Raw genomic sequence first — 18,444 nt, forward strand, 5'->3', positions numbered from 1 at the left:
GGATTCGGGAAAAAGGTGGCAGAGAGGCCACCACCTATTTTCATAAGCAAAATTCCTCACGCTAAACGTGTTTAGCCAAAGGTCGTGGCATACCCAAACCAGAAGTTAAGGAGGAACAAAGATGCTCCTGTGCCCGCTCCACCTTTCACGCACGGAAATTATATCAGTATCGGGAACGAAACAGCCAGAAGGCAAAAGGCAGGGGGTTGAAGCCTGAAGACTGCCAGGGGACAGAGAAAATGGTGGGTGTTATGGAAGGTCATGATTCTATGATTGCTGCTGTGACTCCTGTATCCCCCTAAATTTCTCCCGGCCTGTAAAACTAGCCTTTTTGGCATGGTCTGGAAATCTTTGACTTTATGGACAGTGTTTTTCCCTTACTGGCCTTAACAGCAGATACTTTAGAGATGTGGATGCACGGGCAAATCACCTCATCTCAGACATAGCCACCAGAGCAAGTCCTGGTCGCCGGTCAATTTGAAGCATCTTAATCGAGGCAGCATTCATAGAATCATAGAATCATAGAATGGTTCGGGCTGGAAGGGACCTTCAAAGGTCATCTCGTCCAACCCCCCTGCAAGGAACAGGGATATCTCCAACTAGATCAGGTTGCTCAGGGCCTCATCCAACCGGGCCTTGAACGTCTCCAGGGATGGAGCATCCACCACCTCTCTGGGCAACCTGTTCCAGTGTTCTACAACTCTCATGGTAAAAATTTTTGTCCTAATATCCAACCTGAATCTACCTCCCTCTATTTTAAAACCATTACCCCTTGTCCTATCACAACTGGCCCTCCTGAACAGCCTCTCCCCATCTTTCTTGTAGGCCCCCTTGAGGTACTGGAAGACCGCTATAAGGTCACCCCGGAGCCTCCTCTTCTCCAGGCTGAACTGCCCCAACTCTTTCAGCCTGTCCTCATAGGAAAGGTGCTCCAGCCCTCTTATCATCTTCGTGGCCTCCTCTGGACCCTCTCCAACTGGTCCATGTCCTTCTTATGTTGGGGACTCCGGAACTGGACGCAATACTCCAAGTGAGCACATTTCCTCACTGTGTTTTGTTGCATATAAATGCAATAAACTTTCCCTGGAAATGTTTTGGGCAAGAAAAAGAGGCGAACCATGCTTTGGAGCGTCCACCCAAGGAGCCCTCAGAGGCTTCAGTATATGTAATTGGTCAAAGTAGACTGATGGAGAAATCGAGGAAGATGTTGCTCTTCTCGTGAGCATTCAGCGCTCCGAAATAATCAGACGTGTCTCGTGCCACGGAATTGTTCTCCCACAAAAGAAGAGCTCGGCCTGGGTGAAACTGGGGGAAACCGGGTGTGACAGGTGATGGTCTGAAGACAGGTCCATCTGAAGAAAAGAGCCTAACTCATAACTCACAGCATGAACCTATAGCAATCTGTTGTAGGGCTACAATATTCCCTGGTGGTCTCACCTCCGTGCCCGGATCGCGAGCTGCCCGCTGGGTTTGGGAGCTGCCCATACATTCGGTGATTAGGAGCCATATGGGCAGAAATACACCCTCGCCCTGTTTTTTTAATTTTAAATCATTGAAGAGGTCAAACCGCACTACGGGCGAAAGCCCAAAACGGGCCCGTGAGCACGTGAATAGAAATTGGCCGTTTTCAGGTTTGGGCTGGAAATCCCAGCTCCTGTCTCAAAAGGCAGGTCCTGCTGCAGGCCCTGTAGGAGCAGGGAGGCAAAAAAAAAATCTCCAGGCTGGTTTTTCCGGTGAGGCTCAGCAAGTTTATAGCTGGGTTTGACACGGTGCCAGTGACAGCCAGACCTGCTAGTCCTTGGCTCCTGAGCTTCTCCAGTTCAGTGCAGCAAACTCATTCTTCGTGGAAGATCCCTGTTTGGGAAGCGATATAAAACAGTGGTTACGACTTTCTCCAGGTTCTCATCGTTTCGTGGATGAAATAACACGAGTCTGACTTGGTGTCACTTGAAAGAGGAGCCCAAAGTGTGTTATTTGAAGGTGCAGCCTCCAGCACAGATGTGATTTGTCCTCATCAGCCCTGGCATTTATGTCGCAAACGGACGGCAACAGCCTCCAACCCTGCCCACCGATTTTTCCCTCTTATCAACCCTTGATTTGGCAGTTTCTTGACAGATGGACTTTGACTGATGCTCCTTGAAGTGACTTCTTCTCATTTGACTATTCGGAAGCAGGTCAGGGCTTGGCAAACACCGATGTAAATAGAGCACAACGCCTTGCCGAGATCCACGATGGGGCTGGTGGTGGTGGCGGCGGCGGCAACACCAGATGCACTGCAGCAGTCGGTGGTTTGAGACCAGCTTTCCAGTCCCACCAGCTGCTTTGCTGACGTCAGTTTGGGCTCGAGAGCAACGCTTTATCCTTCAAACATGTTTTTCTCTCTGTCGAAAGGCGAGGGATGCAGAGGTCGCAAATTAATCTCGCTGAGTCTTAATCCACCCGGATTGTCGGCGTTTTTGTTTTCTTTGGATGACGGGTCCTAAAACCTGCTCTTTGGATCACTGCGGGCATCTTTTACTGCATGCAGAGACTGGTAGCCAGAATCACGTACCAGTCTACAGGCAAACAACTATTTTGCCAGCTGACGAGCACGACTCTCTCCAGCTCTGATGGCCAAAATCCAGCTGATGTCTTTATATTTCACCTCCCTTTGAATAACCTGGTGATTCTTCTCCCCAGACTTCACCACCCTGGAGCCCAGTCTGACTCTTCCCTTGGTGGGCACCACCGAGGTTGTGCTGCAGGACTTAGTGGATCCCAGCTCCGGGCATCACGAGCCCCTTCCCACATCCAGCCCTCCGGGACATCGCAAGGGGCAGGCAGTGTCCTTCCATCCTGCACCGTGCCAGCACATGCAGCTTTGCTCTTCCCTCCCTGGTGCCAACCACATCCTCGCAGTGGCATGGCGATGGCGCTCTGCAGAGCACCCCGTCCAGGGCCAACGACTCCTCGGCTGGTTGTGACCACGTGCAGTTTGGTTTCCCTCCCGGTGAGTATATCCAGCACCACTGGCCAGGGAGGAAAGCCGGGGAAGAAAGGAGGGACAGAGTGTGGTGTTTGTAAAACGAACCTTTACTTTCACATGAGCAGCCCGTGGAAGCAGCATCCCATGGGACGCACGAGCAGCTCCGCTCACAGATCCTGCAAGCTTGAAGTTTCATCCCGTACCTTTGCTTTTCAGCCTGGTTGATCAGATGGAGACCCGTCAGACCACGTGGGAAGGCACCTGGGGCAAACATCTCTTCCCTGGGAAATACCTCGAATCAGGCACACCTCCATCCTCTCACTGCCACCTTGGAGGCTCAACCAGGGGCCCCGAACCGACGGGCCCTCGTTCTGACCCCGCAGCTGTCCCTCCCACAGCACACCGCGCTCCTGGGGCACAAGGGTCCCAAGGAGATGGGACAGCGGAGCAAGAGGGCAGGGAGAGGCTGTCAAGACCCTTCCTGTTCATCCCCCACGAAACCCAGTGCCCCTGTGCTGCTTGCTGTGTCTCCATGCTTACACGGGACGGGGGTCACGCAGGACATTTCTGGGCTATTTACCTACAGCATGAGCTCAGACCGTGTCTTCACACCTTCATGCCCTGTCTCTGCGTGGGCACCCGGTGTGCGGTGTTGCGGGGACGGGTAGGCAGTTTGGGAACGTCTCACCGAAATCAGTTCTTTGGGGGGTCCTTTGCCCCGAGCCCTATGAAATTCTCCTTTCAACCCCTGCCTTTTGTTCACAGTGCTCTTCCCGCGCGTCTTTATATTGGATCTAAGGAAGAAATTTTTTACAAAGAAGGTGCTGAGGCACTGGAACAGTTTGCCCAGAGAGGTTGTGGATGCCCCATCCCTGGAGGTGTTCAAGGCCAGGTTGGATGTGGCTTTGGGCAACCTGGTGTAGTGGAGGGTGTCCCTGTCCATGGCAGGGGGGTTGGAACTGATGATCTTTGAGGTCCCTTCCAACCCAAACCATTCTATAATCTATAATCTTAAACAGATCATAGAATTTGATAGACTAAATAGACTTCACAGGTGAACATCACACATCTCTTGGAGGTATGGATAGATGGACGAATGAATGAATGGATGGACAGATAGAAAAAACAGGTAGGCAGAGGGATAGATAGATGGATAGAAAGAATAGGTAGGTAAGTAGACAGATATTTTTCAAATATAGATGTCAAGAACATATCATTATTCGTAGATAACACAGTGAGCCATGTTAAATTCAACATCCTAGAAAACACAGCTGGGTTTTCACCATAAGGTATACCCCAGGAGGTGACATTGGGCCACTCTTCTGGGTGGGCTGTCTCCCAAGAAAGACATAGCCTAAAGCCAAGGCCCATACATTTCCCTTTCATCACCTCTCAGGCATGTGATGTGCTTGAGCCTCTCTGGTTTCATTCTACTGGGAGGAACATTTCTCTCCTGCAGTCAGTTCTCACCCCCTCCAGCCTTTCCAGAACTCACAGACACAGTCACTTTCCACCCATCCTTCACCTAAACCCACAACCCAAAGCATATGTTCAATTCCTGGAGTAAAATTTTGTGCTTGCAATGCCCTGAGCCAGCTAAAAAAAAACCAGCCAACAGCTAAAAAAACCCCACAAACAAACAGGGTCTCCTGCACACCTCGCACCAGCAATGAGGTGCAAACACAACCCCAGTGAGGGCCACCAAGCAAAGGGTGGGAGTTGGGCTGCGATTTAAGAGTTTATTGCAATCTCTAGTCACAGAGGGCAGGTGGAAATCACACCGTTGCATTCAAGCCGTTAAATCGGTGAGGAATGGGGTGATAGGAGACATTTTTAAGAAGGGAAGAGCAGAGTGGCAGCCCTGACGCAAAACCCATGCCCTTAGGCACGTGGGAACCATTGGCTCCTCCATCCCAGGGCAGCACGTGGACCGCTCATGGATTTTGCTTCATCAGAGCGACCATCTGCCTGTACAGGCACTGAGGGGCGTCCAGACCCCAGTGGTGGTCAAAGTGGTTCCAGTCAGGAAAGTGCTCGTGGCGAACGAGGTTGGTGATGCGGGGGATCAAGCGCTGAGTCTCCAGAGGGGGATTCACCCAGTCCTCCCCACCGCTCCACAGGGTGGTCGGCACCGTCATGTCTTCTATCCTGTAGAAGGGGGGTGTTGTCTGGGAGGGGGGAAACGCTCCAGTTATTCACAGGCTCTGGCACTAATAGCACTAATGGATGGGGTGTGCTGCCCCTGGCATCCCAGAGGACTTGGGCCACGCTGGCCACTGGAGGAGGCTACCCCCATCCTGGTCCTAGCCATCCTCATCCCATTTACCTGGTTGTACTTCTCCTGGTTCTTCTTCCCATAGTCAAACTGCTTGAACTCCCCAGTTTTGGCCGTCTGGAAAGCAGAGGGTGAAGGGTTAATCCTTACCCTGGACAGAGACGAGCATCTGGGTGGCTCTGCGTTTGCCAGCCAGAAGCAGTAGGTAGCAGTTGTGGCTCTTGGGAAAAACTTTGGTGCAGCAACTTAAAAATCACTTTTTTTGGCTTTGTCTGGTCCTACCTCCTTACCTGTGTCCGGGGTGAATGAGGCAGCACTGTAAAACACCATATTCACAGGTGGAAAAAGGAAAAATATCGGTTACAGGCATTATAAAATCAGAGTCTCTACCTGTCCCCAGTGGAGAAGAGTTTTTACTGAGGTGTAGTCTGGGAAATGAGCAAGATACACATCCAGTCGGCTCTGCGGGAAAAAGAATTTCCAAAGTGAGCTGAGAATGATGAAAATGTGTCTGGGAACAAAAAAAAAAAATAAATCATTCTGTTTTATAACTGCAATACAAACGTTATACGCTCCAGCAGCTTTACTCCGGTCAGGGCTAGGAGGAGCTTTTAAAGGTAAACCAGTTAACCACTGCTTTAAAATGGGAGTGCAACTGGTCTGGTGAATTTATTTGTTATTTCTCTCTATAGATTTGTCACAGGTAAGCAGAACAGGAGGCAGGAGGGCCTTGCCTTTGCAGACAAGACCACAAGTGATTCTTTCCTCCTGAAGCCTCCGTTAGGTTTAACACCCCAACACCACCGAAAGAAATCTCCAGATAACACTGTCTTGAATGGTGCTTTTCATACCTTATTTTGGTTTTTTTACACTCATTTTGGTGTCTCATTAGCTATCTCCAGGTGCCTAGGAGAACTGGAGACGGCTGTGACCTAGAGAAGTTGATGCACCCACCACGTTCAAGTTCTTCTTGTTGTACCCGCCAATAAGGAAGATCTCGTTTTCACAGAGTTCAGCTATTAGCAGGTTGCTGCACGTCTTGGCAAGGATGGCCCTCTCCTTCCTCCCCACCAGAGTCAGCTGTTTTGTTCCAAATATTGCCTGCAAGAGCACAAGGAAACAGGTCGTGGCAGGTCCCGCAACATACGTCTCCTCTCCACCAGAACTGCTTGTCCCCAGCCAGCGCCGACAGGCAACTCCTCAACATGGTTGCTGACACATCTGGGCTAGCCAGCCTCACCAGGAGGTTGACCCATGGTCACACCCAACTCTCAGAGCAGCACGAAACCATCACCATCCTTTCCACATCATGCTGTCGTCCCCATCATCCTGGTGCATCATCTCTAAGGCACCAGCTTCCGAAGCTCAGCCCAGGATGGCCAGACTCAGAGCACTTATCTGCCACCTCCATTGACAGATGCTCCTCAGGTGGAGCATGTCCAGGGAGAGTGCCAGTTCCTCTTCCAGCCCTTCTCCAGCTGCCGGAGCAAAGGGTGGAAGGGAGGTGGTGTGGGGCTACTCTGAGCATCTCCTGGGCTACAGCACTGAGGTGTGGTGAGGTCAATAAGCAAAAACATAGGCAGAAATGATGGAGAGGTATGAATATTTTAAACAGTGAAATCTGGTTGTGCTCAACTGGGTGGAGAGGGACATCCCTGCTGTTTGGAACCTTGAGACCTCTCATCTCCTGACACATGCCTCCAACGCCGGCCACAGGCATGGGCTTGGAGCACGGTGGCAGCAAGGGGGATGTCAGTTGCCGAAAGCTCCGAGGTTTCAATAGTGCCAACACACAAACATCTCACCTACCTTCAGCACCACATCTGGTAAAAACGCCAGCTGTAACACGGGGCCCTTGACGTGATGAAAGGTGTAGAGAGGAGCCAGCGCAAAGAAGAGTTTGACTTTCTGGGCCAGCTGTGGCATGCTGGAAAACGCTATGAAACCTGAAAAGCCGCAAGAGATCACAACGATAACCTCAACAGTGACAAGGCTCGTCCCAGACCTCCTGTTTGAGACGTAGGATCTGAAAAAAAATTAAACGCTCCTCAATGTGAGCGCAGCCCAGGACGGCTGGGCAAGATGTGGCAAACATCTCCCATCCAGAAGGACCAAGAAGGCAGGTGGAGAAAGTGGCCCCACAGGCCAACACAGCCCCAGCAGTCTCCAGTTTGGGATGGACATCGATGCCCATGGCATCTCAGCACTCTGCTGCCACTCACCACCTGCTCCTCTTCCTCACTCACCCAGAGAGTTGCCTTGAGCGTGGCCAACGTAGAACAGCTTCTCCTGCCCAGTTTGCCTTAGGATGAAGCCCATCATGGCAGGGAGATCATACACGGCCATCTCATGGAAGCTGGGGAACAAAGGATGAAGCTGGTGGAGATGCCCATCTCCCAACCTCCCATGGACATCAGGTGGTCGGCACTGACAGCCCAGCATCCCAGCTCCATCCTTGGTGGCCTCCTCACCTGAAATCCCAAAACTCCTCTTGGTCGACAGAAAGGTTGAGGTGCCGGCGGGACCAGCTGTTGCCCCGGTTGTTCCCAATCCAGACGTCGTACCCCGCATCCGCGAGGATGAAGCCCAGGCTGTTACTGGGGAGGTTGTCCACCCAGTCACCACCATCTAAACTGAACCCATGCACTATCAACACGGGTGACCTGGATCCTGAAAGAGGAGAAATCTGGTACTTCACACAAGAAAACCCCTTCCCATGTGGAAATAAAACAGCTCTGCGCATCTCAGTATTATTTTCTGCAGGCTGCACATGAAATATTCCCTTCTGCCGTGATTTCCCAGGCTCTGCTGGTGCTTTTTTGTCTGAAGGACTTTTACCACCCCTGGCCCTGAGCTATAAGGAAACCTTGGACCAGGGCAATGGGTTTGCTCTGGTCATCTCCAACCCAGCAAAACACGATGATGTGCTCCTACATCTCCAGAGACGGCTCAGGGCAGCTGGGCAAAAACTTCTCATCCCTCTTCCAGCTCCCAAAACCGTATGTGAAGGCACAGGTGTCCACACTGGCTTCTCCCTGCACGCTGCCTCATCTCTGAGCAGGGTCACAGCTGCTTCCCCCTTGGTGAAACCGAGCCCACCTGAGTGCTCAGCGTCCCCTTTGCCATGAGGAATCCGGTAGAGGCCGAGGAAGTAGCCATCCTCTGTCAGCACATCATACTCCTCGCTGGGATACCCATGGAAACGGATCTTCTGGCTCTGCAGGGACAACAGTCCGAGGACAGAAGGTGACCCGTTGGTGTCCGTCATCCTGTGCCTGACCCAATGACACCCACTCCCACCACCCATGCTCTCCAGTGTCACCTTTGCCTGCACACACAAGACATGAAGGTCCATCTACGTTAGAGGAAGACCAGGGAGAGACCAGCCTCAAGCTGAGGGCACGAAATGAGTGACACCCATGCAAACACAGGAAACTCTTGGTGCCCCAAGCCCCCCAGCTGACCCTGGGTGCAAATGCCAGGGCGGGGAGAGCCCAGCTGGTCCCTCAGGGAGGACTTTGGGCACACCACCTGAGAAAGTCCACATCCCGTGCAGGTGTGTTTGAACCCCCCCAGCACTTACGATGTTCATGAACTGCTCGGGGTTGTCATGGCTGAATCCAGTGCGTGGGACGGCATTGCCCAGCCCCTGGCTCAGGCACAGGGCCACCAGCAACAGCCACATCTCGCCTCTCCGCAGCACCTGGGGGATAACGGGGTCGGCATGAGGACGATGCCTGATGCTGCAATGTGGAGTGGGTGTTTCCAGCCCAAACCATGCCGGCTTCGGCCTCATACGGGACCCAACAGCATCCCACAGCTCCGGCTGAAACCAGCTGAGCAAGAGCACCCAGTGGCACACAGATGGTGAGAGCTGGGGGTCCCCAAGGGATGCAGGGGATGGAATGGAAAGAGAGCACATCTGGCCGGGGGAGGCTCTGAGCCGGGCACAGCTGGGGCTGGCAGGGGTTCAGGGAAAGCCACATCCGCAGCTGCTGTCCTGCCCTTTTGCTCTTCCCCAGGACTCCTCCTCCAGACGCTAGCAGAGGCTACCCAGATCTCCGGTTCGACCCCGCAGAGCTGCTTTTATGGTCCCTGCCTTGAGTGTTAAAGTCCACCGGTGCTGCCGCACATCACCTGGAACGAGCGAGCCCCCTCTGCAGATGAAGGTGACTGCTCTGCAGGGATGTGACCAGCCTTTGAGAGCCCATCGGCCACCTGAGGGCCACATCCACGCCATGTGGCCACTGGCTTAAGCTTTGTATTTGCAGGTGTCTCAATATGTCAGTATCATCTCCCACCAAAATCCACCTCCTAATGCTTCCTGGCCCCCTGTGCGGTTAGGAACCCATCCCAAGCATGTCTTGTTGACCTCTTCCATCGGACCTTGGTCCAGCTGCAACTGCAGTGTGGGACAAGCCGCCTCCAGCCACCCCCTCTCTGGGAAAAACATCCTTCCCCCAAGCAGGAGGGATTGTGTCAGAGCTCTGATCTGCAGGAGCTCCCCTGCTCCATCCCTGCCTTGGGTGGTTTATAGCTTGTTGCCATGTGCTCCTGGTGTGCCCTGCCACCCCCACCATCCCAGCCCATGGGGATCCAGAGTTCAGGACAGGTCCAGAGAAGTCTATTTCCCCAGTGACCCTGCTGCAGAAGCTAGAAAAGACTCTATGCCTCCTGGAGGAGGTATTTGGATGCATTTTCCCAGCATCCTTCCAGCATGGAAAGGTCTTTCTGGGCTGCTGAGGAAAATGGGAATACCTACCCACTGCACAGCACCATGTGAGCAACAGAAAAAACTCACTATCACACATTAAAAGAAAGAGTCAGCCCAAGTGTTGCTCTGGGTTCAAGTCCACCACCAACATCTTGGTGCCTACATCTCCCCGTGCAAGTGAGGATGTCTTGGGATTAAACTGCTGTGATGGTTGGAGGAAGGAGAGGTTGGATTGCCCAGTGATCCTGTAAACAAGTAGTTTTGCTAAACCTGATCTCCCCTACTGCCACTCATCCTGTCCACCTGCCACACACCGGTGGCCACCACTGCAGGCTGGATCCGTTGGCGCAAATCACCGTTATTAAGGTGCTTTGAGTGTGCAGCCCCTCCAAACTGCGCGTGGAAGGAAGGTGGGGAGGACAGCAGGAAGGAAGGAAGGACTTACAGAGGCTGCCTTCACCAGCTCAGTCGCACACAGATGCAGGCGAGACGTCGCAGGCCGTGCCTGGGGACATCGGAGATGGACCAAATTACTGAAGTAGCCCCTTCAGCCAGCAGTGTGGATTACAAGGCACCTAGAAGCCAAGCCTGCACAGGAATTAGGAGATGCCAGAGGGCCCTCCCCACGCCAGACATAGCAGAATGCTTCCCGGTGCTCTTCTCCTGTTGCAAAACTCACCCTGAGTTTTCATACCAATTGCATTTTCTAGGTGTCACCTAGGAAACAGCTTCTTTCCCTTGGGTCTACATCTCGGCTTTCAAGGCTTGGCTGGACAGAACCAGGGCTGGCCTGGGCTAGCACTGGACATAGTCCTGCTCTGAGTAGGAAGTCGCAGGAGGTTCACAGGAGTCCCCTTCAAAAAGCCGTGGCTGGGCTGGACACAGGCAGAGTGGCCATTCCCCATTCCCTGGGCAGAGAGGTCTCCATCCCTGACGAGCCCCGTCCCCATGGCCCACCTTCCCTAAATCTGCAGCCAGCCCTGCGCATCGTCATATGCAAGAGGACCTTCCACCGCACCACAACCGACAAACAGCCCACAGGCTCGTGGTTTCTGCGGCTCGTGTCCGGCTCGCAGCCCTGCACGTTTTGTGATGAGGAGTTCCTCCACCCAACGTCCCGTCACCCAGCTCCAGAGCAGTGGCACTAAGATTTCCCATATGTCTTGGAGGCTACCACCATAGCTGAAAGCTCTGCTGCCTGCACCACTGTCATCCGGATGTCACGGTGGCACACCACGGTAGCCACAACCTGTGACAAGCCATGGCACAAAGCCCACAGATGCCAGTGAGGGCACTGACAAGCCTTTGGCCACTTACAGAAGCAACTCCTTCTGGTACCCCAAGAGATCAAAGCCCCTGTGGCAACAAGGAAGAGGATTAGTCACTGCGCATACCTGTGGCATTCAGCAAGCACTAATAGACTCCTGGGTTTTGATGTAAGAACAGGGTAGGAGCACATAAAGATCAGACAAAATGACAGTCCCCACGTCCTACGCCCTGGAGTCACGCAAGTCATCAGAGTAGTGTCCATTCCCAGGTACCCTGCGCAGTCCAGAGCCAGCCTGGGGTGGAGCACCCCCTGCTCCCACCCCAGAAGGGGAGGACTCGGCAGAGGAGATGTCAGCTCACTGCCTCGCAGGGGACCTGCCCGAGCCACCCAGCAAGCCTTGCCTCCACAGAGCTCAGCCACAGCAGGGTCATCTCCTCCAACCCCCGAATGCTCATCTCCAGCTGGTGCAGCTGCATGCTGCCGCGCTTTGGAGCATCAGCACCACTTGACAGCACCCCTGGTCTCAGACCCTGGGTGTTTTGGGCCACTCAGCACAGCTATGGGTCCTTCCATCACTTGCCTCCAGCACTAAGCCAAAGTGTATACCAGAGAACATCAAGAAACTTGAGGAGAGCCCCAGTGCCTTCCTCAGAAGAGAAGCTGCAATGTGTCCCACCATCCAAACCCACAACCACTATCTCTAGTGGCAAACTGCTGCTCAGCTGCGAGTCCCTGGCAAGTAGGATGGAGAAGAGCAGAAATGGTTTCTGCTCCTTCTCAGAGCTGCCGTTCCCCACGCACCAGCCCTGAGCAATCCAACCAAGCCAAAGCTAGGGGTGCAGGTACACCCCATGCTCTCCACACAGCCCAAATGGATGGAGATCCAGGAAAATGTCTAACTACAGCCAGGAGGCATCACGGTGCTCCCTCAGCTCACCAGGAAGCACCAGAGCTCATGTTTGCAAAAAACAAGGAGCTCGGATGCAGAACTGCAAAGCAGACCCTTCAGAAGACACTTCAGCTGTGATGGTGCCCCAAATGTCCAATTTCTCCATGCATAAAATGAACAACTGGAGGGATAATAAAGCCTTGAGACTCGGCCAGGATCCTTTCTTTCAGCAACAGCCTGGGCTAGAAGGAGAATACACAGTGCACATCAACTCGACCTGCTGCTCCAGGCCACCCATGCAATCAGGAGGGTCAGTGGCACTGAACGAACCTGACCTCCTGGCTTACAAAGAGACACAAAGAGGCTGGGACTTGTCCATCAAACACCTGAAAGCCCAGTCCCTCTCCATCCTGATGATTCGGATGCGGCATCCTGAACCCCAGGGAGCTCAGCAGCAAAGTGTCTGTCTCATTATCTTGAAAGTAGATAATGAGCTGTTGGACAATGTCCTCGTCACCAGGAACACCGAGGCCTTGTGGCATCCTGCAACATGGAGGTGCATTTCTGGCATACCTGTGCAGAGGCATGCGTCTGTAATAGGAAGGGCGATGTGCTCTGGGGCTGCCAGACAGGTCACCAGCTGCTCACGCTTGGTGTTCCATGTGTAGGTACCTGTTGGCAACGTGTGTCAGCTCTGCATGCCAGCAGCAGGCACAGGGGCGACCACGCTGCCTAGCAGAGGTGGCACAACCATGCCTGGCTTGGAAAGGAAGAGGCAGATCTCACCCAGGAAAGGAGGAAGAAATATCAGGCTCACACGACGCTGACTTTTATCGGTGTGGAAATCCCAAGAGCGGAAATCCAACGGGTGTAAAGCAAATCTCACGTTGGCACGTGTGACAATCAGCCCTCCACGATGGCTCTGCATCCATGAGCCCCTTCAACTTGATGTCTTCCAGCCCCATCACCTCTCGTCCTGCCAGGAGAGCAATGGCGGTGGGAGAGGACCGCCGGGGTCTGCATCCCAGCATCCCCCTTGCAGTGGGACTGTCACCAGCAGCCATGGCTCTGTCTAGTCGAGGTGGACCCATGTGGCTGCAGAGCAGCATCCAGGAAAAAGCCAGGTGGAGAAAAAGACGCATAACCAGCCTGGCACATGCGACGATCATCCCTGAGCCAGCAATTAATGCCTTCACAATATCTGGTCCACGCTGTGTTCCCCAGCTCCTGCGCAGCGTTCACCGAGAATGAGAGACCAAGGTCCCACCTAGGTCTACTTCTCCCACATCCCTCATGGCTGAGATGTTGGACCTCTCCACTTTCTACTAGCTGGGGAAAACAGAACAGTCAGCATGGGAGCTGCACAAGGTCACAGCCCGGATCAGCCCTTCCTTGCACCACCCCACGGACCCTCAAGAGCTTGCTGAGAACATAGGACACCCTCTTCTCCTGGTGGGACATGGGTATTGATGCACAGACCAAAGCATAGTGGCACCTGCTGCCAAGCCAGCACCAGCGGAGCCCTGAGACAGCAGGCTCACAGTTCACACGCCCTAATGTATTGTCTTTGACCATGGTCCCTGCACGTAAGATAAATAATAAGATCTGAACTATTGGCCATAAAACATTGTTTTGAAAGTCCTCTCCCCGTGCCACAGCCCTGCTCACACCCTTCCTGGACAATTACTGCTGGCCACTGCTGGAGACGTGCCTGCCCTGGCCGTGCTGATGTGCCTTTGGTTTTGAACTGCTTTTGCATGTGACTTTCAGGGCAGCAAAGACGTTAAGTAAGAGGGGTTCCTCCTGCCTGTGGGTTATGCGAGTCCCAGGAACCACAAGTCCAACAGGGGATTCCCAGCCAGTGCCTTGATCTGAACAAGCACTAAACGTGTTCTGCCATCATCAGGTCTCCACGGGACAACCAGCAAGTCAGGCTCTTTGCAGCCAGCTTCAAGTCCAAAGTCTGTGATGCAACAGGTCATCTGGGTTAGAAGAAAGGCCAGACCAGGACCAAACTGGAACCCACTCATTTCGCAGCACGACCATTCAATACTCAAGTCAGGCTGCATCGTTTCCTGGACCAAACCAGCCTGACTAGAGAAGATCTCTTTCACACCAGCTTCAGCTCTCTTCCTTGGGTCGTGACTCATGAGCTTTAATGGCAGAGTTTGTATCGGAAGTCATTCAAGGACATCACTCTGGAGAGTAAATTGGACTTGTGCAGCAAGACACGAGGTGATAGGTCTATCGCCAAAGGCAGCTTGTTCTTCCCTACAGCCATGTGCATGAGAGGTGAGGAGCTGCCCTGGCTGAGGAGGTTGTAGGTGTCACACACACACAGCAGAAGCCTGGTCAAAGGCTGGAGTTCCCACTCCATGGATGCTTATTTCTTCTTGAATTCAGGTGCCAGCAGACATGCCACGATCCTCCCTGAGAAGCGGAGCAGCCCGTTCCCATGCAGTGGGAGAGTCTCCATCGTTCTGACTGATATGTTTGTTCAGTGCTACCAAAACAAGTGAGTTTTGCTCTTGCACCAGATTGTTCTGAGGTGGTGACTGCAGGATGTCCTGCCCTGTCTTCCGTGGACCAAGCTAATCCATAGTGTCACCTCGGTTGAAGGAGCTCAAGAAGTCAGCATCCAGATAAGCAATCAGCCCAGCGGAAGACAGAATGGGTCACAAAGTGCTTGTGGCTCTTTTGGGGTGGTATCACCGGTGAGCAGAATATTTCCTCTGTCAGTGAGAAGTACCTCTGGCTTGGATGGACCCATGCTTATTGTGGTTTTCACCAACAGAATTATTGTTTGCTTGTTTTCCTAAACTTAAATGCTCCCATGAAAGAGGAGGATGTGGCACTTTGAAAGAGCTTCGTTTAATTACAGGGCCTTTGGGCGCCGTTCCCCACAACCAGCCGAGGTCCTGGAGGAAGCGGGCTGGTTCAGTAACTCAGTGCAAGGCTGTAACCATTCCCATGGCATATCTTTGAGCATAAATATCAGGACTCAAATTCAGAGCTCACGGTGCTGATAGTTCAGTCCAAGTGACCCAAAAGGCAGACTTTCTTTACCTGCAAACTTGTCCTGTAGCCTTTTTCCAAACTTTTAGGGTAGCTTGTGCAAACTGGAGCATCTCTCGTGCTTCTGGTGGATACAGCATGTTCAGCAGAGGACGTTTAGTGTTTTGAAGAATGTGGAGGGGACACAGTGCAAAAGTAGTTGAGGGTTTTTTTGAGTCACCTGGGGTATTGAAGCAAACGCAATGAAACCCAAAGGAAGCATAAGAAATGTAGATGACTTGCAGGAACACTTTCACTGACTCAAGCACCTAAAACCATCTCTGCCAATGACCTTGCTGCTCACTGCACTCCTACTTGGTTTGGATGGCCATGTTTGCAGCCTCTCGTGCCTTGAGAAGAGCTACATAGAGGTGGCAAAATACCGGGCCAGGAATGCCCAGACCTAGGTGACCTTTCAGGCAGAGTCAGGCATGGTCCTGATAAAGCAAAGATGAGCATTCCTACAAGAAAAGAGTGAAAACCGTGCTGAGAACTGCCATAGAACAAAGTAGGTATTTAGTCATCAACTTTCATGCAAGATGTTGCACCTTCCACTGAAAGCCTCAATCACAGGTGCCCAAGAAGAACATACACACAAGTAAAGGGTTAAGAAGTGGCAGAAAAGCACAACGACATGCAGTTGCTAGAGCAGAAGACATGGAAGGTATTACTGGAGGCCAAGAAGGGGAAGATTTCGCAACAGCTTCCCATTTAGGGCATCTAAGGATGGCTACTTGGCCCTACAGAGTTACAGGAATGGTATTTCCTGTGTTAACACACCGAAAGTGTTGTCCCAAGAAAGGCCAACATAATAAACTATCTCCTGTCCAGTGCCCTGCAGAACAAGATGAACGGTTGGTGAAAGGTCCAGTAGTACAGCCAGATTTAGGGGGAAAACAACACTCAATAGATGTAATTAAGCGTGTGCCCAGAGTGTTGGAGGGACATCCATCCCTGGAGATGGTCAGAACTGAGCAGGACAAAGCCTTAAGCAGTCTGATGTAGTTTGAAAATCACCCTGCTTTGAGACATGCTAGAGATCAGAGACCTCCAAGGATCTGTCCGACCTAAACTATGGGCCCGTCTGAGGAAGACTAAAGAGCAGAAGCTCAGCAGGAGAGATGCTCCAACTGCTCATTGGCACATGCACACACTGTTGGACCAAAGGACTGCCGGATAAATGAGGAAGTCTCCTGAGCAGAGCCTTTGGTGGGACTAACACCCACAGAGAGTTGATCAGGAGCTTTGCAAGGTGAGGACAGCCAGGACTGTTCTGCTAAGCCACCCAACTCCATGAAGCAGGGTCCTCTGGCAGCTCAAGTACAAAAGAAGCTATTGAAACTACAAAGCAAGGCACATGGGTGCGTGTGTCTGAAGGCATCCATCGCAGGAGTCAAACAAGCGTCAGTGTGCCTGAGCTCCCCAAGCTCCTTCTGCTCAGCAGAATGTCCAGCTGTCTTCTAGACCAGCCATTCCCTATCCACACATTGTCTTCACATATGGCAGCCTCTTCTCTGGAGACCTTCTGAGGTTACAAGGCCTCCTATAAAGCCCTAATTGTGCCTTTGTAGTGTCAGTACTTGGTTCAGAAAAGACATTAAGTTTTATAGAATCATATAATCATAGTATGGTTTGGGTTGGAAGGGATTTTAAAGATCATCTAGTTCTGACCCCCCTGCCATGGGCAGGGACACCTTCCACTACACCAGGTTGCCCAAAGCCTCATCCAACCTGGCCTTAAACACTTCCAGGGATGGGGCAGCCACAGCTTCTCTGGACAACCTGGTCCAGTGCCTCACCACCCTCAGAGGGAAGAATTTCTTCCTTAGATCTAACCCAAATCTCCCCTCTTTCAGTTTAAAGCCATTGCCCCGTGTCCTGTCACTACATGCCCTTGTCAAAAGACCCTCTCCAGCTTTCTTGTAGCCCCTTCAAGTACTGGAAGGCTGCAATAAGATCACCCCGGAGCCTTCTCTTCTCCAGGCTCAACAAGTTTTGCCTCTTCCTTGCTCCAGAAGTTGCAGGTGTTGCTTCAATCACATATGCAACACGACTAACACTGGATGTGTCTGCACCGGGCTCTGAAAAACCTTTGATGAGGGGTAGGTGTCCAGTGGTGTTTTATGATGACTTCCTCACAGCTCTCCATAACCTACAGGGCAGCCACATCTGCCCGGTAGCTGTATTCAGGCATCCATGCCTGCTGAGACCCATGTTGGACATCACTGATGGCATCACTCCTGAATCTTACGCCTTCTGCCCATGTCCCAGGTCCCACGCTGTCTCATGAGGAAGCTTTGCAAGAGCTCGTCTCAGCACAGAGTTCCAGCAGCAATGCTGAGACTCTGAGACATGCTCCCCTCCAGCACATCACCCATACCACAGCCTTTCTACAGCAAAAGCCAGCAATGCTGGCTGTGCTTCGGTCCAAAGCTCAACCCTCAGGTAACTCCAGGAGCCTCTGCAGGGTAGAGACGTCCCTTTCAGTAAGCCACTGGTCCAGCGAGGGACCATTACAACCCCTCTGTCCCAGTAAGCTGCTGACCACAAGGTCTAAAGTCTGCTGCTTCTTTTGTTCCAGGAACAAAAAGTGACGCTCAAGAAAGAGCAGATTGTGTTGATTTGACATCTACAATAGATCAACAGATCACCCAACCTTTGGGTGACATGCTGGTGAGGCATAACTGGTAACTTACACCCGCAGGGCCCAGGTGCTCCTTGGCAGATTGACCATCAGGAAAAGCCTGGGGGAACCCTGGAACTGTTTCCTGTAGAGCAGAAGTTGTTATCAAATAGTAGGTGATGGACCTGTCCTTCCTGAAGAAGCTGTTCTTCCACTGCCCTGGTCCCTGTGTGCAGACAGTGGTGAGCCCTTGCTTTTCTGGCAAGCAGAGCAGAAGTGAGAAAATTACCTTAGAGGGAAGAGGGCAAAGGTTAAGACAGACTCCAGGAACCCCAGTGGGGTCACCTCCGTCTGGGGCGGCAGTGCCAGCTTCCCCAGCACCCCAAATCCTGGGGTACCTGAACTCGCTGGACACCTCCAGGCACTGGAAAGCTGTCCCCACCTCCTGGGCAGCTGCAGGCAGCTCAGCCCATGGCCATGGCATAGCTGACAGCATGCTGAGGCTGGCCCTCTCATGACACCTGTAGCTCTCCCCTACACCCCCAGAGTCCTTCACAGACCCCTGCTGCTTCCCTGGGGACCTCAAGGCTTTCAGCACATGACCACAGCAGCTTGGCTCCTTGTCAAGCCAGCAGGCCATGGCTTGCTCTTCCA

The 18,444-nt window shown here is 52.6% G+C and overlaps 1 protein-coding gene across 1 annotated transcript; it reads right to left on the bottom strand.

Annotated features, from left to right (window-relative positions):
* Window positions 1-4,899: 4,899 nt before the first annotated feature.
* On the bottom strand, window positions 4,900-8,925 carry LOC104380961 (lipase member M). The gene is made up of 9 exons (XM_009988575.2): window positions 8,824-8,925; window positions 8,340-8,457; window positions 7,712-7,910; window positions 7,487-7,596; window positions 7,050-7,186; window positions 6,195-6,341; window positions 5,631-5,702; window positions 5,292-5,357; window positions 4,900-5,133 (listed from the first exon to the last, which is right to left on the bottom strand). Exons 1-9 carry the CDS (start codon window positions 8,923-8,925, stop codon window positions 4,900-4,902), a joined length of 1,185 nt encoding a protein of 394 aa, XP_009986877.2.
* Between the last annotated feature and the right edge of the window lie 9,519 nt (window positions 8,926-18,444).

This window comes from Tauraco erythrolophus, chromosome 9, assembly GCF_009769465.1.
Source record: "Tauraco erythrolophus isolate bTauEry1 chromosome 9, bTauEry1.pri, whole genome shotgun sequence".
Classification (NCBI taxonomy): domain Eukaryota; kingdom Metazoa; phylum Chordata; class Aves; order Musophagiformes; family Musophagidae; genus Tauraco; species Tauraco erythrolophus.